This window comes from Perognathus longimembris, chromosome 6 (genome assembly GCF_023159225.1).
Source record: "Perognathus longimembris pacificus isolate PPM17 chromosome 6, ASM2315922v1, whole genome shotgun sequence".
Classification (NCBI taxonomy): domain Eukaryota; kingdom Metazoa; phylum Chordata; class Mammalia; order Rodentia; family Heteromyidae; genus Perognathus; species Perognathus longimembris.
Genome location: NC_063166.1, coordinates 68,667,162 through 68,692,201, shown reverse-complemented (window position 1 = coordinate 68,692,201; position 25,040 = coordinate 68,667,162). Strand labels below are relative to the sequence as shown.

Sequence of the window (25,040 nt, the reverse complement as noted above, 5' to 3'; positions counted from 1 at the left end):
TGGCTCAAGTGGCAGAGTGCTAGCCTTGAGCAAAAAAGAAGCCAGGGACAGTGCTCAGGCCCTGAGTCCAAGCCCCAGGACTGGCAAAAAAAAAAAAAAAAAAAAAAAAACCAAGTATGAACCCCTGATTTCAAACCCCAATACTGACAAAAAAAAATTATATATATATATATATATATATATATATATATATGAGCTAGATGACTGCTTCTCATGCCTATAATCCTATCTACCCAGGAGGGTAAGATCTAAGAATCTCAGTTTAGAGCCAACCCAGGCAAAAAAGAATGCAAAGATTTTGCCTCCAAAATAACCAGCAAAAATCATGGCTCAATGCATGGCTCAACTAGAAGAGCACCAGAAAGGCAAACAAGACAAGCAAGCACAAGGCCCTGAAATCAAACCCTAGTACTATAAAACAAAAATAAAATAAATTAATTAATAACAATGCCATTTTATATTTTAACCAAGAATTTCTTCAAAAGTCCTCTGTTTATATCAAGAAAAATTTCCTAAGAAAGTATAAACAGAACAAAAGGCCTGATGAAAATAAAATCATAGGAAGTAGAGCTGTGGCTCAAAGTAGTAGAGCACTCCCTAGCCTTGAGCACAAAAGCTCATGAACAGCACCCTGGCCCTGAGTTCAAGTCCCATGATCACAACCAACAATAACAAAAAAGATTGTGAAAATGAAATCATAAAAATCACACAGAGGTATAAAGAAAAAACATTCTACCTTTCTATAACATCTACCATGTTTTAAACATTCTGAATCATGAATTATTGAGTAAAGTTTCTACAGCAAAGCTGTATGACTTTTCCAAAAGCAAAAGCTGCCAAGTGTTTCCAAACATTGGTAAATTAAAAAATTCCATGACTAAGATGGGCACCAGTGGCTCACACCTGTAATCCTAGCCAGTCAGGATAATCGTGGTTCAAAGCCAGCCAGGCAGGAAAGCATGTGACACTCTTTCCTCTAACCACCAAAAAAAAAAAAAAGAAAGAAAGAAAAAGGAAGTAGAGGTGTAGTTCCACTGATAGAGCACTAGCCTTTAGCTCAAAAAGCTAAGGGACAATGCCCAGGCCCAGAGTTCAAGCCCCAGTACCAGGCCCCTCCCCCCCAAAAAAATTATAACTAAACTCTAACGAATCTATCACAGTCTCAAACCCATAAGTATAAATGTGATAAGCAGCTAGACTACTGTTAATTTTTCCTTTTTTCTATTCTACTTGGGAAAGCTGGGAACTCAGAGGGCATGAAGGTGAATCATCATTAAGGAAGGTTTTTAGGTTATGAGATATGAAGCATATCCAAAACAGAAAAAGAGGGATAACTTATACAAATGATTATCTTCACTCTATATCAGTGTGCAACAGTAAAGATAGAAAAAGCTTTCAAAACTAGGTCTCTATTAAATATAAATGTTTTGCCTTCTTTTTTTTCTGTACTAAGTTTTGAATACAAGTCATTGCACTTACTAGAGCCATATTCTACCCTTTTTTTACTTTAGTTGTTGGGATGAAATCTCACTTAACTTTTTGGCCAGGTTGGCTCCAAATGCAATCCTGATCTTCACCTCCAGAGTAGCTGGGATTACAGACATGAGGCACGGTACCCGATATATGTTTGTCTCTTATACTTACACTTTTGTTCCTTTCTTTTCATTCCCACTGCCTCCACAGCCAGGTCTCAATGCATCTCAACCTTAATATTGCCAAATAAGTCTTCCTTAAGTCCATTTTATTAAGCCAGGTACTGGTGACTCATATCTGTAATCCTAGCTACCTACGAGGCTGAGATCTGAGGATCATGGTTCATAGGTAGGCCAGCAGATGTATCTGAAAGATTAATCTCTAAATACCCAGTAGAAAGCCAGAACTAGAATTGTGGCTCAAGTACAGAGCACCAGCCTTAAGTGAAAAGTGTAAAGCCCTGAGTTCAAGCCCCAGTACTGGCACAAAATCAATAAAATACCATTTTATCAGCCAGCAAATCTTAAACTTGCCCCAAAAGATGACACTGGTCTTTTCTTAACTTTTCCAAACTTTCTTTTAAAACTGGACACACACAAAGCTTCTTAAACTCCAATTAATCTATTCAATGTACTGCTACCACCAGTTTAAATACATTCCTGCCTTTGTAACTGTCTGCATTCTGAATGCCAATTTTTGAATACCTTATCTTCTTCTCTTTGCCTTAATAATTATTCCCCATTCACTTAACTCAGTACGAGATTGCCATGAGGTACTGATTGAACTGTTCTAAATCTTAATGTGGACAAGGACTAAGACAGAGAACAAGGATTATGCTATACAAAGCAAGCCCCATCAGAGGTTGCAAAGTGGCAAGCCACAAGACCACAATGGTGATTTGTTTGGCCCACAGTTAATACAATAAATGTATAAGTTGTCAACATTTAAAAAGAAAGATTTCTTATAAAATCTGGATTCCTAGCTTTTCTCTAGAAAAAAGATATTCAGACTACATTGTCTGTTCTCCTCCCTAGGTTAGTTCAGTCAAACTGGGCCCCTGTATCTCACATCTGTAATCCTAGCTACTCAAGAGGCTGAGATCTGAGGATCATGGTTCAAAGCCAGCCCTGGTAGAAAAATCTGTGAGACTCTTATCCACAATTAGCCACCAAAAAAGCTAAAGTGGAGCTGTAACTCAAGTGGTAGAGTGCCAGCTTTGAGCTAAAAAGCTCAGGGACAGTGAGTTCAAGCCCCAGGAGATGAGCACGAGAGAGAGAGAGAGAGAGAGAGAGAGAGAGAGAGAGAGAGAGAGAGAGAGAGAGAGAGAGAGAGAGAGAGAGAGAGAGAGAGGCTGGAGGCATGTTATGTGACTCAAGTCATAGGAGAACCTACCTAGCTCAAGGTCCTAAGTTTAAACCCCAGTATTGGCACAAAGAAAGAGAAAAGCCGGTGCTATGGCTCATGCCTGTGATCCTAGCTATTCTGAAAGCTGAGATCTGAAAAGTGAAGTGCAAAGCCAGCTACAGCAGAAAAGTACATGAGAGTCTTATCTCCAATTAAGCACAGAAACAAAACACACAAAAAAACCTGGAAGTGGAGCTGTGGCTCCAGTGGTACAGCACAAGCCTTAAGCACAAAAGCTCAGAGACAATGCCTAGACCCTGAGTTCAAGCCCCAGGACTGGCACCAAAAAAAAAAAAAAAAAAAAAAAAAGGAAGGGGGGAAGGAAGGGAGGGGAGAAAGAAGGAGAAAGGAGGAAGTAAGGAAGGAGGAAATAGGAAGGAAGGAGGGAGGGAAGGTAAGAAGAAAGGAAAAAAGGAAGGGAGAGAGGGAGGGAGGAAAAATGGAAGTGAGGGAAGGAAGGAAGGAGGGAAGGAGGGAGGGAGGGAGGGAGGGAGGGAAAAAGGGAGGGAAAAAGGAAGGGAAAAAGGGCAGGAGGACCAAACATTTGAAATCACTAGACAAGAATCCCTGACTTGTTATGGCTTATCTACTTAGTGTCTCTATAGCAACGAAAAAAATTAATATTTCATGCTTTCTATGACCAAGTTTTTGTTCAAGCAAAAACACATGATCCTTGTGGATACAGAGGTTATTACTACTAATGTACAGATAAAGAAACTAAGGCACAAACCAAATAAATTGGTCATGGTTATACTGCCAATTAGCAGTAATTCTAACACATACAATATATGATTATGATTCTTTGACATAATATGATTCCTAATATCTTTTTTTAAAAATTTTTATTGTCAAACTGATGTACAGAGGGGTTACAGTTTCATATGTTAGGCATTGGATACATTTTCCTAACATCTTTTATGCTATCAAGACTACATTTTAGGCTGAGGATATGGCCTAGTGGCAAGAGTGCTTGCCTCATATGCATGAGGCCCTGGGTTCAATTCCCCAGCACCACATATACAGAAAACGGCCAGAAGTGGCGCTGTGGTTCAAGTGGCAGAGTGCTAGCCTTGAGCAAAAAGAAGCCAGGGACAGTGCTCAGGCCCTGAGTCCAAGGCCCAGGACTGGCCAAAAAAAAAGACTACATTTTAGAATCTAGTCTTTATTTGAACAATGACTAAAAAGCAAATTCAAGTTCACCTACAGACAGACAGTACTTGTGAAGTTTTTCTTGCCTAAAAAACTGTTTCAAGCCAGGCACTGGTGACTTACACTTACAATCTAAACTACTCGAGAGATTGAGATTTGAGGATCAAGGTTCAAAGCCAGCCTGGGCAGGAAAGTCCATGAGACTCTTATCTCCAATTAACTACCAGAAAATGGGAAGCAGCATTGTGGCTCAAAGTAGGAGAGTGCTAACCTGGAGCAAAAAAGTTCAAGGACAGTGCCCAGGCCTGGAGTTCAAACCCAATGCAGGAAAAGAAAAAGAAAAAAAAGCTCTATAACTGACATATGGTTAAGACATTTCTGGAGCAAAGTAAGCTCAGCATACAGATGAGTTATTATACTATGAATGATGATATAAGTCCAGGCTCACACATACAATCCTAGCCACTCAGAAGGTTGAGATCCTAGAAGCACGATTTAAGGCCAGCTCAGGCAGACAAATCTGTGAGACTCTTATCTCCAATTAACCATCTAAGAACCAGAAACTAAGCAAGAACACAAGGCCCTCCAGTATTGGTACAAAAAAAAAAGGTGATAATATAGTATGAAAATGTTTCCTATTTCCTAGGGTAGAATAACTACAAGGATAAGGAGTATCTAAATATGAAAAAAATTACAAGTCTAAGAGCCAGGATTGGGTTTTTTTGTTGTTGTTGCTGTTGTTTTGTGGGTTTTTTGTTGTTGTTGTTGTTGTTGTTGTTTTGTGGTTTTCTGCCAGTCCTGGGGCTTGAACTCAGGGCCTGAGCACTGTTCCTGGCGCCTTTTTGCTTAAGGCTAGCACTCTACCTCTTAAGCCACAGTGCCACTTCCAGCTTTTTCTGCGTATGTGGTGCTTAGGAATCAAACCCGGGGCTTCATGCATGCTAGGTAAGCACTCTACCACTAAGTCACATTCCCAGCCCTTTCTGTTTGTTTTGGAGACAGGATCTGGCTATGCTGCCCAGACCTTAAACTTACATCTCCTTCCCAAATATTGGAATTACAGGTGTATATCACCACATCTATCAGGGACTGCTTTTTGGTTATAAGTCTCTGCTACATAGTTATATTAAAGGCACCAAGAAACCTGAAATATCCTAAATTACAATATCATGCTTTTTTTTTTTGCCATGCTATCTTTATTGCAGCACATGGCACCTTGTTCAATATGATTACTGGCAAACAAGTTTGTTTTCTTGACAACAAAACACAAAATCCTTAAAACAGCAATAACTGTATACTTAAATCCTCTTCAGGACTAACAAAACAGTTCAATAAATGCCTGTTGAATATTACAAACTTACACACACACACACGCACACGCACACACACACACACACACTTAGTTCCCTATAAGTCTTTTTTTGTATGCATGTCTGTACTCAGGTTTGAACTCAGGGCCTGGGTGCTGTCTCATAACTTTTTGCACTCAAGACTAATACTCTAGCCATGCATCTACTTCTGGCTTAATTGGAGATAAATTTTCCGGGGCTAATTCGAACAGAGTGCTTCCGATCTCAACCTCCTTGTTAGCTAGGATTACAAGCTTAAGCCACAAGAGCTAGGTTTCCTGCAAGTCTTTTTGCCAATGTTGAAAACAAAAACTTTTACTTCTGATACATAGTCCAACACTGGATGTGAACAGAGCTTTAAAAAACTGAGTCAGCACACAAGTCATAAAGATTTATAATCACCAAGTGAGAGAGAATCTGAAAGATCATATCCAAAACATTCAATAGACAAATGAGGAAATAAAAGTTCAGGGTGACTTGAGTTTCTCAAGATTCTAATTTTAGTGATGAGAAATGCCTAGACCCCAGATTTCCTGAACTCAGGGTGAAATAGATACTTTGAGAAATATTTTTAAGATATTTGGGGGGCTGGGAATATGGCCTAGTGGCAAGAGTGCTTGCCTTGTATACATGAGGCCCTGGGTTCGATTCCTCAGCACCACATATACAGAAAATGGCCAGAAGTGGCGCTGTGGCTCAAGTGGCAGAGTGCTAGCCTTGAGCAAAAAGAAGCCAGGGACAGTGCTCAGGCCCTGAGTTCACGGCCCAGGACGGGCCAAAAAAAAAAAAAAAAGAAAAAGATATTTGGGGGGCTGAGAACATGGCTTAGTGGTAGAGTGCTTGCCTAACATGCAGGAAGCCCTGCATACAAATCTTCAGTACCATATAAACAGGAAAAACCAGAAGTGGCGCTGTGGCTCAAGTGGTAGAGTGCTAGCTTGAGCAAAAGAAGCTCAAGGACAGTGCCAAGGTCCTGAGTTCAAACCCCTGAGTTCAAGCCCCAGGACTGGCAAAAATAAAATAAAATAAAGTTATTTGGTATACAGAATTATTTTCCCATTGTATTACTTTTTTGAGGTAGTATATCATCATTAAGAAATGAAAAGTTGCCAGACGCTGGTGGCTCACAGACCTGAGAATCAAGGTTCAAAGCCAGCCCAGGCAAGAAATTCTATGAGACTCTTATCTCCAGTTAGCCACCGGAAAACTGGAAGTGGCACTGTGGCTTAAAGTGGTAGAGTGCTAGCCCTGGAGCTCATGGACAGTGCCCAAGCCGAGTTCAATACCCACAACAGAAAAAAGAAAAAGAGAAGCTGCCTTCTTCCTTTACTATATAGCCTGTACCATCTTCCCCACCTCCCTTTTTTGGTACAAGGGATTGAACTCAGGGTTTCTCAGTCTTCCTTCACTTTTTCACCCAAGACTGGCATTCTACCACTTGAACTATACTTCCACTTCCAGCTTTTTGCTTATTAAAGATGGGTTTCTTGGATTTGTCTGCCTGCTTTGAACCTTGATCCTCAGATCTCAGCCTCCAAAGCAGCTAGGATTATAGGTGGGAGCTACCAGCACCTGCTATTGCCTTCCTTTTAACTCTTCCACTTGTATAATGTGATTCATATGCACAAATCTGAACACATTTACAGAGATAAATATTTATAAACCAGCACAAGTGCAAAAAGTATTTGTGCATGTATAAAGGATTTATGAAAATGATTCTGACTTAAAAAATCAGAGAACCCAAATTAAGATATAGTGTGGCTCACAAATTAATCCTGGAAGAAGAGACTATAGGTTTCAGATTCAAGTAGATACTGCCTATTTATTTAATCAAATGATACAGCTAGCATCAACACTCTGCTCTTTCCACATTCCCACAGCAGTTATGTGACCAGGGTTTGCTCTCTGCACCATCCTGTCCCCAAAACTCTCTCACAAGAATGTCACCATACCTGAACTTCTCTGCTCAAGTCACTTCTTTGGATTAAGGCGCTGTCTCCAGAAGGCCACTGTGAAATGCATGTTACCTGAGAGGGGGAAAAAAGATCCCTTAACACATCACTTCTATAGTTATTAAACACACAAGCTCTGTGATGACCTTGGGAACCTCACGGCAGGTCTCTAAAAAATCAATTTATGGGATTTTTTTTTTTTGATGGAGCAGACAGGATTAGTGGACAAGTTAGGAGAAAACAGCTCATACACAGTATGGGATCATACCCACCTTGGTATGATAGCTATGTAACATAATGAAGATGACCATTATAAACATACATTCTGCCTACAAGGGTAACTGTAAGGACATTTCTTGCAAGTTGGAGGCTCCTAGAGACAAGAAAAGAAAAAGCACTCCAAGGATCAGGGTATAATCAGTTCTGAAAAGCAGCAAAAGAGCTGAGTTGGCAGCAGTTTCACAAGGACAGTGCACTGCTATACTGGAGGAAGACAGGGGCCAGAATAGCTTCTGGGTACTGTTTCTCATTATGAGGATGGTTTGTAACCTAACATTTTTTTAGCTGAGGGCCAACCTCCCAACCAGAGAAAGCTACAATTCAATTCTGTGAGTCCCTTTGCTGATTTACATTGATTCAAAGCCAGTATCATTTACAACCACATGCCTTTACTGATTGCTTATTATGAGCGCATAATTTCGATAGACACTAGAAATATACGAAAATAATAATCATATATATTTTTGCCTGAATTCACATGAAAGAAACTAATCCCAAAAGCCTAAAAAGGGGTTTGGGTGAAAAATCACTATTTTCTATCAATACTAATACAAATTTCTTAAGCCAGAATAACTGTAACAAAACTCACTCCCAAGCCAAAGTTACCTACTAAACTCTTGCCTAAATATTTAAGAGGTGCAGAGTACAAATTCTTCCTGGTCCAATACTAGAATAGCATACATACTTAAATAGCATACATACACCTTAGTAAACTGAAGAATGCCAGACTAGGGTTGTGAAATTTGGTTTCTAGTCTAGCTCTGACTTTTAACTAGTTTTAGGTAAAAAAAAATATTTTTTAATGGAAAACTAAGAAGTTAGAACAGCCTTAGCATATATATCATACACGTATGCACAAATAAACACATATCCAAATAGTTATTTGCTCACAAGAGACAAGTTTGATTGGTTTTTGTTTTGTGCTTTTTTCTTTTTTTATGCTGGCATAGGGGTTGAACTCAAGGCCTGGGCACTGTCCCTTAGCTTTTTTGCTCAAGTTTTGCTGAAGGCTGGTGCCCTACCATTTCAGCCACAGCTCTTAGTCTCAACTTTTTGATGGCTAATTGGTGTGGTGATAAGAGTTTACAAACTGTCCTGCTCAGGATGTCTTGGAACCATGATCCTTAGATCTCAGCTTCCTGAGTGGTTAGGATGACAGGTGTGTGTCACCACCACAAGACTTCTATTCAGATTTGTTAATGGGTTCCTTAACAGAAGAGGAACCCTTTAACCTGACTAGTCTTAGTGGTTTCCTTATAACACTATTGCACTGATTGGCTAAATGATTCCTCCTTGCAAGGTAAGGCTTTGTTGTTTCTCTGCTGCCCTTTCACTTTTATCATCTTTCCGTGGGCGGTGTGTGTGTGTGTGTGTGTGTGTGTGTGTGTGTGTAGCACAAATGCGTACTAGTACCTCAGCTTGAACTCAAGGCCTCAAGCTTCTTATTTTATGCTCAAGTCTGGCACACTACCACTTGAGCCATAATTCTACTTTTGGCTTTCTGCTGGTTAACTGGAAATAGTCTCTGGAATTAATCTGTGGGAATAGCTTCAAAGGGAGATTCTCAGACCTCAGTCTGAGAAGCTAGGATTATAGGTATGAGCCACTGTTGCCCATTCAGAATCATCTTTCCAAACACGTTTTCACAACACTTCCCTACCATAAGAATCTTCAGCCCTAACAAAATAGTTTCTAGCATTATACATAAAGAATGTTCCTATATAATTGGCTCTTTTTTTACCTTTTTGACCTCATATCTGACAACACTCTCCTTCATTCTACTTCCTTTTCCTCCCATAATCGTCTGGATGTTTATCTGGCATTAAAGTGTTTCATCTGCCTGCCTGTCCTTCCCTTTCCCTACTTGTTATATTCCTACTTATTATGACCAAACTTGAAACTCAGAGGCAAATCTTGTTTCCTCTTCTAACTCCCAGAAAAAAAAAAAAAAATGGCCTACATCCTCAGTCTTGATTTTTGAGCTGTCCTTGGTATGTCCATATAATTGTTTCAAGTCCCAAGAACATCAGAATTATCTATGGTATATTTTACATATAAAATTGGTAGCAGCCAACTCAGACCTACTAGTCAACATCAGAAATGAAACCCTGGAACTTCTATTTGTTTTTTTAAACATTTTTATTAAAAAGGTAATATAGGGGGGCCTGTACTCTATCCCTGAGCTTTTTTCCCACTCAAGGCTAGTGCTCTACCACTTTGAGCCACAGGACCACTTCGAGTTTTCTGGTAGTTAATTAGAGCAAGTCTTACAGACTTTCTTGCCCAGGCTGGATTCTAATCCTGATCCTTAGATCTCAGCCTCATGAGTAGCTAGGATTATAGGCATGAGCCATGGGGGCCTGACAATGAGTAGATTTCTTTTTTCTTTTTTTGCCCGTTCTGGGGCTTGGACTCAGAGCCTGAGCACTGTCCCTGACTTCCTTTTTGCTCAAAGCTAGCACTCTACTACTTGAGCCACAGCGCCACTTCTGGTTTTTTCTGTCTATGTGGTACTGAGGAATCGAACCCAGGGCTTCATGCATGCAAGGCGAGCACTCTACCAAAAAGCCATATTCCCAGCCCATGAGTAGATTTCTTTTTGGACAATGTGACCACTTCCTTCACTCTCCAATTATTTCCCTTCCATCCCCACCCACAAGACATAGTGTCTAGTGAATACCACTGCAGCATTTGTTCACCCTTTGTCCCTCCATTTCTATGCCCCCCCTTACCCTCCTAAAGACAGATAAACAAACAAGATGAAAAGAAAAGAACAAAGAAAAAAATTTCTCATTTCCATTTCCTGAAGTTCATTTTGATAAATATCATTCTATATGATCAGAGACACATAGGCATTGGCACCTTTGGGTTCCTCCTTTATGAGCATCAGAATTTTTATTTTAAAAAGCTAGTGTGTGTGTGTGTGTGTGTGTGTGTGTGTGTGGTGTGATGGCCCTGGGGCTTGAACAAGACCCTGAGCTCTTCTGCTCAACAAAGTGAGCCACAGCTCCATTTCCTTTCCCAATTTTTCGAATGGACAAATTTGGAGAGCATAGCTATTTAGGTTTTTTCCCCCCTCTCTTCTAGCAAGTGTAAAGTTATCTTTTGAGGCCAGGCACCTGTGTCGGCGGCTCACCCCTGTAATCCTCGCTACTCAAGAGGCTGAGATAGGAGGATCTCAGGTTGAAGCCAATCCAGGTAGTAAAGTTCATAAGACTCTTATCTCCAATAAACCACCAAAAAGCTGGAAGTGGAGCTATAGCTAGTAGAAAGCTAGCCTTGGGCAAAAAGGCTCAGGGACAAAGCCTGGGCCCAGTTTAAGCCCCAGGAGTGATATACACATGTATGATTCACGGCCCCCCACCCCCCAAAAAATAAACTTGTATGCTTACTATTACAAAGAGAATTTATTTCCACCTTCATTTCTACAGCTGACAAATGAAATAATTGCTCCAGGGACCTCACCAGATTTCTCATAAGAACTTTATTTCTGATAAGAACCGAGTTCTCTCCCAATTTTGAGAGTGGAAATACACTCACTACCTTTACCTACTTCCTTGAGATCGAATTATATATTAGGAACAGACGCAGGATATGTCTACACTTAGGAGCAACGGTAGGATAATTGCTGGCTTGTGTTCTTCAATTTTCAAATAAAATTTGCCTTCCTCGCCCCCCCCCCATATCACTCCCTCCCACCCCCACCCCGCTTCAGAACAAGTTTACTGCTGTTATTGAACAAATGGCTGATAATGCAACAAGATCAGTATATAAATAGAACCAAGAAAACGAGTAATGGGGGAAATCGCTAATTCCAGGTAGTCTGTCAGTGCACCTGGTAACATCTCTTAACTTTAGGCCCAACGCCTACTTCGGATGCGCTGACCCTTGTAACTCTAAAGTCTCGGCCGGGAACTAAGTGTGGAAACTTGAGTTCTCTGCTGGAAAGTCAGGACCTCGTCGTGTTTCGACCTTAGGAGCAGGTTCTCGGCTACTTCATTTTCTACGTTAGAAAAGCGCACTCACGGAGCAAGGACAGTGACAGCTCCACGTCTGCAAAAGTCGGCGCCGCGGTGGCGGTGGCGGCGGCGGGCGCCGAGGAGGGCGCTTGGGCCGGGACCACCACGCGGGGGGACAATGGAGGGAAAAGGACCGCAGAGGGGAGCCGGGGAGGCCGCCTCGGCGAGGGGCCCTCCTCGCGAGCCCGGGCTCGGAAAAGTCTTGGGAAAACCAGCCAGGTGGCAGGTGGGCCCGGCCGCCGCCCCTCGCTGGGCCACGTCGCCCGGGCGGGCCGCGGCCACTGGGCCCCGCGCCTAGGCCGGACGGCGGGAGAAGTGGCCGCCAGGCGCGGCTGAGGGGCGCGGGGCTGGACCCTGCCTACGCCCGCCACCGCCCGGGCCTCTCACAACTTGGGTCCGCGGGGGGTGGGGGCTCCAGGTGCCCCGGCCAGGCGCTGGCGGCTCGCTGGGCTCGGCTGGCCGCCCCCCACCCCCACCCCACCCGCCCGCCCGCCCCGCGCCCAGTCCCGGCCACCAGCCGGAGCTCCCGGCGCCCCCCATGGGCGCCGGCTCAGAGGGGAGAAGAAGAGCAGCCTCGGAGGTGGGTCCCGACTCCCCGCGCCACACTCTCCTACGCCAGATTCTCTACCAGTCCTCTCAACCTGACTCTCTCCTCTCCCCGAAACTACCCCCAGTCCGCCCGCGGGTGTTTACCGGGACTCGGGGCGGCGGCGACTCCTCAGTCCCTCGACTAAGATGGCAGCCGGTCCCGAGCCCCGACCACAGCGACCAGAGCGAGCTAGCGGCCAGTGCGCAGGCGCCTCCTCTCGGGGGCGTCTCGGACTACAAGCCCCAGCAGGTCTTGCGCGCCAGCTAGCCAAAGGGTTTCCTTACCTTCAGGTGAGACGGACTTTGAGGTGCACACAGCATCCTCTGCCTTGCTTTCCTTATCTACCCTCCCCCTCCTTCTCCTCTTCCCTTCTCTCTTCCTCTCCCTCCTCTTCTTTCTCCCTTTTTTTCCTTCCTTTCCTCTCTACTTCGCTCTCTCCTTCCTCCTGTTTTCTTTTCTTCTTTTCCCTCCTTCTCTACCTCCTTTCCTTCCTTCCTTCCTTCCTTCCTTCCTTCCTTCCCTCCTTCCCTCTTTCCCTCCTTCCACCCCTCATTCCTTCCTCAGCCACCAGAACTTCTAAAAGATTATGACTGTGGTTCCCAAACTCTAGACTATACCAGAATCATCTGAAGGGCTGAGGGGCCTTGTGGCTCACACCTGTAGTCCTAGTTACTCAGGAGTCTGAGATCCCAGGATCTTGGTTCAAAGCCAGACAGGGCAGGATAGTCTATGAGACTCCTCTTTACTTAACCACCAAAAAGCCAGAAATGGAGCTGTGACTCAAGTGGTAGAGCACTAACCTTGATCAAAACAGATACACAAATTAAAGAAACAACAACACACACACACAAAAAAAACACACAAAACAGCCACACATACAAGTACAGGTGGCTCACAACTGTAATCCTAGCTACTACTCAGGAGGCCAAGATTTGAGGATTGTCGTCCGAAGCCCAAACAGGTAAGACTTTTTTACCTACACACACACACACACACACACACACACACACACACACACACAGCCTATAGTGGAGCTATGGCTCAAGTGGTAGAGTATTAGCCTTGAGAAAGAAAAAAAGCTCGGGAAGAGCTCCCAGACTCTGAGTTCAAGCCGCAGGTCCAGGAACACTCTGGAGTTGAGTTCAAATCTTTTCATCTTTGACAGGGTTTTCTTAGAGATGATGGCAACAGCTTAATGGTGCCAATATGGTTCTAAGGCTAAGCATCTAGCTTCCTTAATCTCACAACAAACCAATGAGAGAAGTATTGTTATTATCCCTATTTTACAGATGCATAAACCACATAACAGGTAGTTGCTTTCAAGTCTATCCTCAGCCTCCATCATGGAATGATTTATGAGAATGAATGGAGTAAGTAGTGACTCGAGCTTCATCTTAGTGCTCAGTAATTAATTGCCTTTGCTTTATTGTTTAGTCTTTTCCTAAGGAAGGTATTTTACCATCTGGAAAATCACTTGCATTTTCAAAAGTCGTATCAATGTTTCTTTCCTGACTTATGCCTTAGGAGAACTTATTAAAAGTACAGATTCCTAGCCAGGGTCCAGTGGTTCACATCTGTAATACTCAAGAGGCTAAGATATGGATGGTTGCATTTTGAAGCAAGCTGGGGCATAAATGTCCAAGAAACTCATCTCTGAATAATAACCAGCAAAAATCTGGGCTCACTGTAGGGCTCAAGTAAAATCAAGAGAAAGCAGAAGAACCAGAGTTCAATCCCTGGTAGCAGGAGGTCGGGGGGAGGAGGAGAACCCCTAGGTTTCTTTTTTCTTTTTTGCCAGTCCCAGGGCTTGAACTCAGGGCCTGAGCACTGTCCCTGAGCTTCTTTTGCTCAAGGCTAGCCCTTTACCACTTGACCCACTTGTGTATGTGATACTGAGGAATTGAACCCAGGGCTTTATGGCGAGCATGCTACAACTAAGCCACATTCCCAGCCCATGGATTTCTTGTGGTTAAAGTATTTTATATATGAAAATAAAGCAATGAAACCAATTTTAAATTGCTTTTAATTTTCAGAAGAAGAAGCCAGTGGCTCATGTCTGCAATTCTTGCTATTCAGGAGGCTGAGATGGTGGGTTGAAACTAGTGTACTTAACCAGCAAAAGGTGGGCTGGAGGTATAGCTCAACTGCTGGACCACCAGCCACAAGCAAGAAGTCTTGAAAGAGTGTCTGAGAAGCCTGAGTTCAAGCCCTAGTAGGAGCACCAATAAATAAGCAAAAAAAATTTTTAGTCCTGTGAGAAAAAGCTGTGTTTTCTGTCAAACAAAAGTTCCTCCTTCTTGTTATCATTCACCAGTGTATATTGATATTTCTTGGCATTGTTATTTCCTGGAATTATTTGCTCTTTACTTCAATTGTAACTATCATCTGTGCTGGTTTTGATCAGCCAGCCATGTTAGGAATATGAATCTTTGTCAACAGAGTTAAAGAACAAACTGTAACTACCAGGTGTGCTGCTTATGACTAGCCAGCCATATCCGGGGAATGAATCTTTGTCAATGGAGTTAAAAAGAATAAGACCCCTTTGAGTTGAAACTTTCCACTGAGTTTATCAACCTCCTCCAACTGTAACTGTCAGCCACCTGTTCCCAGCTCCACTCCTAGCCAAGAGAAAAATGTAAATTTTTCATAAGAATTAAAGAATAGCCCCTTTCTAACTTCTTTGTATTTTCTTCCATCACCTTGGTAACCAATTGTACTTAGAATAGAAGCATTGACACGGAGAAGGGACAGTTAGGATTGGGATAAAAACTCAGTAGACTACCCTGCCCAGTGTGCCTGCCTAGCTCTGGGAAGGGTATCAGCATTGCACACTTTGTGTGTATGTGTGTGTATGTGTGTCTATGTGTGTGTGTTGTATATGTGTGCTAGTTCTAGGGCTTGAACACACGACCTGAGTGCTGTCCCTGAACAGTTTTTCCCCTTAAGACTAGTACTCTACCACTTGAGCCACATCTCCACTTCTGTCTTATTGGTGGTTAATTAGAGATAAGATTCTCACAGATTTTCTTTTCTGAGCTAGCTTTGAACCACCATCCTTGGGTCTTAGCCTCCTGAGTATCTGGGATTGTAGATATGAGCCATCTATGCCTGGTAATAAACTATGTTAAGAAGGGAGGAAGAACTAAGGCAGAATGATGGGGTTGAGGTTGATGAGATAATGCATATATGGAAATGTCACAGTGAAATCTCCTCATACAACTAACATAGGATAATGTACACTATATTAAAATCTTAAAGTAATTAACTGGGTGCCAGTGGCTCACACCTGTAATCCTAACTACTCAGGAGGCTGAGATCTGAGGATCCCAATCCAAAGCCATCCTTGGTGGTTAAGACTGTAAGATTCCAATTAACCACCAAAAAGCCAGAAGTGGAGCTGTGGCTTAAGTGGTAAAGTGCTAGCCTGAACACTCCTCACTTAGGGGTAAGGTGGACCATGAGCCTACCAGAACCCTGTGCCTGTGAGCACTGCAAGTAGATTATCAAAGTTCCACATCTCACTCTCTTGCCTCTGCAAGTTTGTGCTCTCCTCCTCCTTCCCATCACCTGAGAAGCAGGTGGACAGGACTTTCTGGGACATAAGTCCTCCTCTCCCAACAGGGAGTCCTAATTGAAGCCTTATACCAACTGGGTAGTAGCTTCACTTTCCTTGGCACCTTATTCTCACTTTCAAATAAAATTTACCTCTGCTCCCCCTTTTCCTGCCTCATAATTTATCTTCATTTACATAATAGATTAGTAAAGTTCACTTAAAACAAACATATGCTTTAAAAAATATACTATTTTGTTTCTATAAATGTATCTTTTGGGGGGGGACAAAATTTTAGAGTATCAGAATCTAAAGAGATTCATTAGATTCTGGAGAGTTGTTAAATCCCAGATTGTTGGGTGTTACACCCCCACCTCAGGATTGAACTCAGGGCCTCAAACATGCTGGGTAAATGTTCTTCCAGTGAGCAATACTTCTAGAATCCCTTAAGAATTTCCTTCTTTCCTTCCTTCCTTTCTTCCTTCCTTCCTTCCTTCCTTCCTTCCTTCCTTCCTTCCTTCCTTCCTTCCTTCCTTCCTTTCTTGCTTCCTTCCGTCCTTCCCTCTTTTTTCCCCACTGGGGATTAAATCCAGGCACTTGCATACTAGGTACACACTGTACACTAACTTATACCTCCAACCCCAGAATTTCTGAGACAAAAAGTTCTAGGATCAAGTCCAAGAATGATTATTTCTAACAAGTTTCCATGTGATGCTGAGGCCTAGAAATCACACTTGGAAAAACACTGGACTATGGCACTGTTGATGGCAGCAGAGTAAATTAGCTCTAATCTGGAAAGCAGTACCTAGCAGGAGTTAATAATTTAAACTTGAGAAGCACACAGATCAAAGATCCAGTCCTCCAGTCAACAACCTGCCGTTACCCTGCTACTTGTCACTGGAAAGCCAGTACTCTGGGTTAGTAGGAAGGCAATCAGTTTTATTCAAGAGCTAGTTTCCTGAGAAGATGAGGCTGTTGCCTCAGAGTCTCATCTTATAGGACTTAGGGGCACAAAGGGGCTTTTATAGAGCAGGAAAGGAAGAGCATAGGATCAAGAAACAGGAAGACGACACAATGGCCTGTGTCTTCTCAACCAGCACATGTGTCCTCCCCTCCCCCTTTTCGCCAGAACATATCAACATTGACCTCAGACTAGTTAGAAACATACTGCTTGTCTGCAAGTTAAACATCACAACAATTTACATGAATTATGTTAGTTTGATGAGTATTCCAAAGAACACTGAATGAGGTTAGAGGGAATTCTACATTCTGACGTCATATGAGGGTCACCAGATGTTCTGAGTTCTGTAAGTCTAAAGGAAGATTATCTGTTAGTATCATGATTGTGTAGGTGCAGCTTTTCTTTAAAATTTAGAGTGTATAACCAAACACTAGTGGCTTGCACATGTAATTCTAGCTACTAGGAAGCTGAGATCTGAGGATCATGGTTGGAAGCCAGCCTGAGAGGTCAAGTTCATGAGATTCTTATTTCCAATTGTTGTGCCAAGTCGCACAGATGACGACCACCAAGAAGACCACCGAGACTCAGGTGTTCCGAAATGCAAAAGCAAGGCAAGGCTTTATTTAAGCGAGCTGCAACTCGGGCCATGTCCTACCCACCGACACAGCGGAGGTTAGGAGGAAGCCCCGAGCTGCCATTACACATGGCTTATAAAGGCAAAAAACAAAGTTACAACAATCAGGTGTTCAAACAAGCAAGATTAGGACACAGGTACAAATCTGATTGGCTCAGGGTTTGAGGCATTCTAGGGGTGGTCAGAGTTAAGTATTCCCAGTGGTTAGAGTTCTTGACCGGCTGGGCCCTAATGGGCTTGTCCTGGGTCTGCTCACAGGGCCTGCTTATCTCAGGTTCACGTGGTAAAATGGGGTTCATGTGGTAAGGTGGGATTCACATGGTAAAGTGGGGCCTGACTTCAAAATCTGGCACTTCACAATTAACCTACAAAAAGCCAATAGTAAATCTATGGCTCAAGTAGTAGAATGCCAGCCTTGAGCAGAAAAACTAAGGGACAGCACCCAGGCCCTGAGTTCAAGTGTCAGTAGTGGCATTTATAAAAGAAGGAAAAGGAGGAGGAGGGGAGGAAAAGGAGCAGGAGGAGCAGGAGGAGAAGGAGGAAGATGACGATGATGATGATGGTGATGATGATGATGATGATGATGATGATGATGACGACGACGACAACAAACAGTAGCAGCAGCAGCAGCAGCAGCCGGGCATCTGTGGCAGCTACTAAGGAGCCTAAGATCTGAGAATCCTGGTTCAAAGCCAGCCTGGGCAGTAAAATCTGTGAGACTCATTTCCAATGAATCACAGAAAAAGCCAGAAGTGATGCTGTGTCTCAAGTGGTAGAGTGCTAGCCTTGAACAAAAGGACAGCGCCCAGGCCCAAAGTTCAAGCCTCAGGAAGAATGATGGGCAGAGGAAAGAGCAGCAAAAGCAACTGCCAGGGCAGTCTTGGGCCACATTGCCTGAGCTTCCGTATGAGAAAAATAGATTCTACCTTCTAGAATGGAGATCCAGGTCCGTGGTACTTGTCCACCAACTGTTGGGTAAAGCAGCATATCCCAGCCAGGCCAGTTCCTCATTCTTTCATGCTGGGTGGTTCTTGCTCCCAGGTTCCTTGGTCCTTAGCTCATCTCAGTCTTGACCTGGAATTTACCAAAATAAAACCCTGTCTGGGAGAACCTTAAGCCACCTTCATTTCCTTCTCTCAAGGACATCCAGATCAGACAGAACCTGATCCAGCTCTGCCAGGGCAGAAGCTGAAGGGATCCTTCCACCCAGAAGGGAAGGAGCTTCCTAGGACTCATGGAAGAGGAAGAGGGAAGGAAGCATTGCAGAGCTGGGAGGAGTTGGGAGAGAAACCCCAGCAGCCCACGTGCCGCCTGTCACTGACTGGCTTTACCCCGCGGAACACTTAGTCATGCTCCTTGCTATCTCCTTCCTCGGAGCTGCTCTGCTTTCAGTTGCCAGAGGTAGCGGAGGCTTGGAGAGCTGTGTGTTCATGGAGAAGACACTAAACAGATTTCAGAGAGCCTGAGATCTGAATGCAAAGACACTGCTGAGACCTGAGGCTTGAGCTCCATTATTTCCCTTCTTTGAAGCTGTTTCCTCATCCACAAAATGAGGTACACAGTTCTGTCCCTGGTCTCAAGATAGCAATTTTTATTTAGAATATAAAAATATCAAATATTCAGTTTAATTTGCATTTCAGATAAACAATAGATATAACTTGCCTACCACAAAGCCCTGGATTTGATCCCCAGCCCAACGAAAAGAAAACAAAACACCACCACCATCAACAACAACAAAACACAGATCAACAGATACTGTTTTACCCTAAATATGACCTTTTGCTAATTCTTTTTGAGACAAGGTCTCACTATGTTTTCCAGGGTGGTCTTGAACCTACAACCCTCCTTCTTTCATCTCCTGAGTGCTAGATTTCAGGCATGTGCTACCACCTCTGGCTAAAATTTTTCCTTATCTAAAATTCAAATTCGGGCTGGAATATGGCCTAGTGGCAAGAGTGCTTGCCTCCTGCACATGAAGTTCTCGGTTCAATTCCCCAGCACCACATATATGGAAAACGGCCAGAAGGGGCGCTGTGGCTCAGGTGGCAGAGTGCTAGCCTTGAGCGGGAAGAAGCCAGGGACGGTGCTCAGGCCCTGAGTCCAAGGCCCAGGACTGGCCAAAAAATAAATAAATTAAATAAATAAATAAATAAATAAAATTCAAATTCAACTGGGTATCCTGTATGTTACTTGTTTCCAAATAGTGGTCAGTGTTAGGTCGGAACAGCCAGGTGTCCTTTGTCTTGAGGCTTGGGACCAGTGCCTGGATTTACAAATACTCCTGCCTCATTCCCTCTACTTCCTGTACCCAATTTGGGTTACTAGAACCCCCGTATCTCTCTCTCTCTCTCTCTCTCTCTCTCTCTCTCTCTCTCTCACACACATACACAGTTATTCCTTCCCTTGCCCAACTGTGAATGTCTCACCATTAGTTGTTCTCTTTACCAACCATCAGATCACATTACAATTCTCCACCACAAATAGCCCTGCCTTTGAGTGAGAGTGTCTCTAGTTTGAGCTGCCACAACAGGTTTTCATCCAAATAAATCTGCACTGCTGTTGAGCTATCTCTTTGTTTATTCTTTGCACCTTTTGAGTCTAACAATTAGGGGTAGTAAACCATTTGAACTACTCAGGAGGCTGAGACCTGCTAGGGGAGTAAAGTCCATGAGACTTATCTACAGGTAACCACAATAAAGCCACATGTGGAGCCATGGCTCAAATGCTCGAATATCAGCCTTGAATGGAAAAAGCTAACGGAGAGCTCTGGGATTTCAAGCACCAGTACTGGCACCAAACAAACAAAAATGGGAGATTCCCTGACACGTGTGGGCTGGAGATCCCCGACATGCATAGGTTCTGGCCCATGCAAAATCCCCAACACGTGTAGGTCAACCCACATTGAGGTGCCAGACTTTGAAGTCAGGCTCCACCACGTGAACCCCATTTTAGTATCGAACCCTGAGCCAATCAGATTTGTACCTGTGTTCTAATCTTGCTTGCACAGCTGATTGTTGTAACCTTGTTCTTTGCCTTTATAAGCCCTGTGTAATCACAGCTCGGGGCTCCCTCCTAACCTCCGCTGTGTCGGTGGGTAGGACGAGGCCCGAGTTGGCAGCTCGTTAAATAAACCCTTGCCTTGCTTTTGCATTTCGGAGTGTCTGAATCTCGGTGGTCTTCTTGGGGGTGGTCTTGCAACTTGGCACAACATTTGGGGGCTCGTCCGGGATAGCCCCAGAGACCCCGAGATCCCAGACTCCGAAGGTAAGAAAACAGCGCTGTTCATTTGTCTTGTCCTGTAATGTGCCTGTTTGTTTGTCTTGCTTTTGCTTATTTCTTGAAGGGGTTGTCGAAGCAGATGTACTTACTTGACAATCCTGGTGAGACCGGGGGATGTCCCAGACTCTTCACCCTTAAAGGGGGATCTCTGGAGCCCCGCTTTCAACTTGAATTCACTCTTTCTGCATCCTTGCAGGGGGATGTGTGGGCCAACTTGGGAAATCTCCAGTTTTTCTTGTTCTTGATCTTGCCTATGTTTTTTTCCTTCTGTATTAATTGTTTTGGTTTCTTTTCTTTTGTAGCCTTTTGGACTAAACATCTGATCAGAGCTATGGGTAACGTTCTATCTTGGGGTCCTCCATCTAGCCCCCTAGATTTGACTCTAGTTCACTGGAAGGAGATCAAGGAGATAGCTCAGAACCGAGGTGTGGCCCTTAAGAAGGAAAAGTGGATTACCCTGTGCAAGTCAGAATGGCCCACCCTTGAGAGAGTTAATTGGCCACCTGAGGGAAGCTTTGACATCATTAAGATCAGTACCTTACAAAGCCTAATCGAAGCCCCTCGTTCAGGCTATATAGACCAGATTCCTTATATAGACACCTGGAAAGAACTAGTTGACAGGGACACTCCAGCTTGGGTTCGGCCTTTCTTACCAACTCCCTCCTCCACTCCTTCCCCTACCCCAATATTCACTCAAAAAACACGGGGTGCCAGGAGAGAACCTAAGAGGGGAGAAAAGAAATTATATCCACCTGTCCTCCAGGGAGGAAGCACAGAGGAGGAAATGCTTCCCCCTCCATACGCCCCACCCCAGTTAACTCTCCAAGAGGAGGACTCTGAGGAAGATGTTTCAGCTGTGCCCTCCGCCCCGGAGGGCCCCGCTCAATCAACTCGCCGGCGCCAAAGAATTACATCTCTTCACAAATCTACTACCCTTCCCCTACGCCCTATAAGTCCTGTGGATGCGGACGGTCGACAACAATTCCAATACTGGCCATTTGCTACTAGTGATCTTTACAATTGGCGTGCCCAAAATGCCCCCTTTTCTGAGAAACCTCGGGACTTAATTCGCTTGTTTGAAACTATACTTTTCACTCACCAGCCCACTTGGGATGATTGTAGCCAGCTTTTACAGGTACTTTTCACCAATGAGGAGAGAGGTCGTATTCAAGAAGCGGCCCGGAGACTTATCCCTGGCCCCAACGGAGCACCCATCACGGATCCTGCCTTGATTGATACCTATTTTCCCCAGACCCGACCAGCATGGGACTACAATACGGCTGAAGGTAGGGAGCGACTCCTTGTCTATCGCCAGGCTCTGCTGGCAGGTCTCAAGGCGGCGGCTCGCCGACCTACAAATATGGCCAAAGTTTATGATATCAGACAGGGAGAAAGTGAAAGTCCGGCAGCATACCTTGAGCGTCTTATGGAAGCCTTTAGTCAATACACCCCATATGATCTTGAGACCCAGGAATCTGCTCAGATGATTATGTTTGCCTACGTAAATCAAGCCGCACCGGATATAAAGCGGAAATTGCAGGCTCTAGACAGGCTTGGGGAAAAATCTATTAGGGATCTAGTAGCAGTGGCGGAAAAGGTTTATAATAAGAGAGAAACAGGAGAACGAAGACAGGAAAGGAGTCTGGCTAGGATTTTGGAACAACAACAGAAGGAACTCAGGGAAATCCTGACCTCTATGCAGGCAGGAAACTTTAGACAGTCCTCCTCTCCAAGTAAGGAGCAAAAGCCCAAACCCCAACCAAGGATGGGGAAGAATCAATGTGCTTATTGCAAGAAGGAGGGGCATTGGATCAGAAACTGCCCAGAGCTAGCCCAGAAAAAGGAGGAAAAACATAAAGTAGGATCAAGAGTGTTGTCAACCTTAGAGATGGCTGAGGACAGTGACTGAGGGAGTCGGGGTTCAGATCCCCTCCCTGAGCCCAGGATAACATTAAAAGTGGAGGGGAATCCAGTCATGTTCATGGTAGATACGGGAGCAGAAAATTCAGTATTACTAGCCCCGAGAGGGCCGATGTCCACTAAAACAACATGGGTCCAAGGTGCAACGGGCACTAAACCCTATAAATGGACTACTCAAAGAACAGTGGACTTGGGAGCGGGCCAGGTAACCCACTCGTTTTTAGTCATCCCTGACTGCCCCTATCCATTGCTTGGACGTGATCTCTTAACGAAAATGAAAGCTCAGATACAGTTCACAGACAGTGGGATTTCTGTGACGAACTCAAGAGAAAAGCCTGTTAGTATACTAATAACTAGCAAGTTAGAAGAAGAGTATAGGCTATACCAGCATCTCAAGCCCGAGTCTCCAGAAAATGAGTGGCTACGGGCGTTTCCCCAAGCATGGGCAGAAACTGGGGGAATGGGACTGGCAAAACATCGTCCTCCAATTTTTGTGGAACTTAAAGCCGGAGCTGACCCAGTAAGAGTTTGCCAGTACCCTATGTCACTAGAAGCAAAGAAAGGGATCACTCCTCACATCAGAAAATTATTAGATTTAGGAGTTCTGAAGCCCACCCAGTCAGCCTGGAATACTCCATTATTGCCTATAAAAAAGTCTAATTCCAATGATTATAGACCAGTGCAAGACTTGAGAGAAGTTAACAAGAGAGTAATGGACATTCATCCAACAGTCCCAAACCCATATACCCTGCTGAGCTCCCTGTCACCGAGCCATGTGTGGTATACTGTGTTGGATCTAAAGGATGCTTTCTTTCAAGAAAAGCCTTCTAGAAGCCCCAGCCTTGCACTGGGGACAGATTGGAAATTGCATTGTGCTTGTAGACCCCAGAGTTCAGGACAGGTAGAGAGAATGAATCGGACTCTAAAAGAGACCTTAACTAAATTGGCCTTAGAGACTGGCGCAGACTGGGTGTCACTCCTTCCTTTTGCTCTACTTAGGGTAAGAAATTCTCCCTATCAACTTGGCTTTACTCCTTTTGAAATAATGTACGGGTACCCTCCGCCCATTATCCCTAGCCTTCAGACTGAATTGCTCACTGATTTGGATGATATTGAATTTTTGTGTAAACTTGATTATTTGCAGCTCGTGCACAAGAAAATGTGGCCCCAACTCAAGGCATTATATGATTCTGCTTCTGTCCCTATCCCCCATTTATTCAGGCCAGGAGATTGGGTGTTCGTCCGGAGGCATAACTCCAAATCCTTAGAACCACGATGGAAGGGACCCTACGTGGTGCTACTGACTACTCCCACGGCCCTTAAAGTAGATGGCGTCACCACTTGGGTCCATTGCTCCCACGCCAGGCCAGCTGACCCCTTTGCCCTGGATGACAACTACCGTGGTGGAACATGGGAGGTCTCCAAGCACCCAACTCAGCCGCTTCGCCTTCGCCTCAAGAAAAGAAAGTTAGACTGAATATTGTTATAATTTTCTTTTTGCCTTCTTTCCTTACTACCCTGGCTAGTGTTGATGTCATTTTGGCAGCTCACTCCAAAGTGAGGTGACCCCCTTATTTTAGGTAGTTTTGAGCTTGCTCAGGAATACGGGTATAGCCACCCGACCCTTAGAGCACAGTTGAGAAGTTTATGTATTATTTTGTTGCTTACATTTGGATACTAAACACTATAGAGCTAATGGTAAGTCTGTATAGCTGAAAGTTAATTTTCAGTTTGCAGCAATCCTGCAGTCCCTTGGAAAAGTAGACTAAGGTTATAGGTTCCTGGCTAGGTAAGGTCTACGCCCCTGAGTCAGCCTGAAGAAGTTACAGAAGATGGATGATCTTCACCCATCAGCCCCCCTCTAAAATCAAGGGACCAGAGTTGTTTTTGGGAAGATGAGGCAGGATAAACTAGAGACATGCAAAACAGAGGTACAGAGACTATTCTTGTAAGAAATTGTGACAGCCCTTTGGTTACTACATTGGGCCCTACTGGCCCATGCCTTACCTCTATGTCATCCCCTAGACATGCAAGCCATTGAAATGGACAGAATGGAGCCATGATTGGCTCCCAAGGTACCAAAAAGAAAAAGGGGGAAATGAGGTGCCAGACTTTGAAGTCAGGCTCCACCACGTGAACCCCATTTTAGTATCGAACCCTGAGCCAATCAGATTTGTACCTGTGTTCTAATCTTGCTTGCACAGCTGATTGTTGTAACCTTGTTCTTTGCCTTTATAAGCCCTGTGTAATCACAGCTCGGGGCTCCCTCCTAACCTCCGCTGTGTCGGTGGGTAGGACGAGGCCCGAGTTGGCAGCTCGTTAAATAAACCCTTGCCTTGCTTTTGCATTTCGGAGTGTCTGAATCTCGGTGGTCTTCTTGGGGGTGGTCTTGCAACTTGGCACAACAACATGAGATCCCTAACACGCGTGGGGAGGCCCACACAAGATCCCCGACACGTGTGTGCCAAACCACAGGAGACCT

General features: G+C 44.1%; 1 protein-coding gene across 2 annotated transcripts in view; it reads right to left on the bottom strand.

The window, feature by feature from the left end:
• Positions 1–12,395, bottom strand: part of Itch (itchy E3 ubiquitin protein ligase) — a 75,479-nt gene extending 63,084 nt beyond the window's left edge. The window contains exons 1-3 of one of the 2 annotated variants that reach the window (XM_048349032.1): positions 12,319–12,341; positions 7,600–7,700; positions 7,328–7,402 (exon numbers count right to left, since the gene is read on the bottom strand). In XM_048349032.1, coding sequence (XP_048204989.1) covers positions 7,328–7,402; positions 7,600–7,647 — 123 coding nt within the window. In that variant the 5' untranslated portion in view covers positions 7,648–7,700; positions 12,319–12,341. Of the gene's footprint in view, positions 1–7,327; positions 7,403–7,599; positions 7,701–12,318 lie in introns of both variants that reach the window. The other variant, XM_048349033.1, reaches the window with a different exon arrangement.
• Between the last annotated feature and the right edge of the window lie 12,645 nt (positions 12,396–25,040).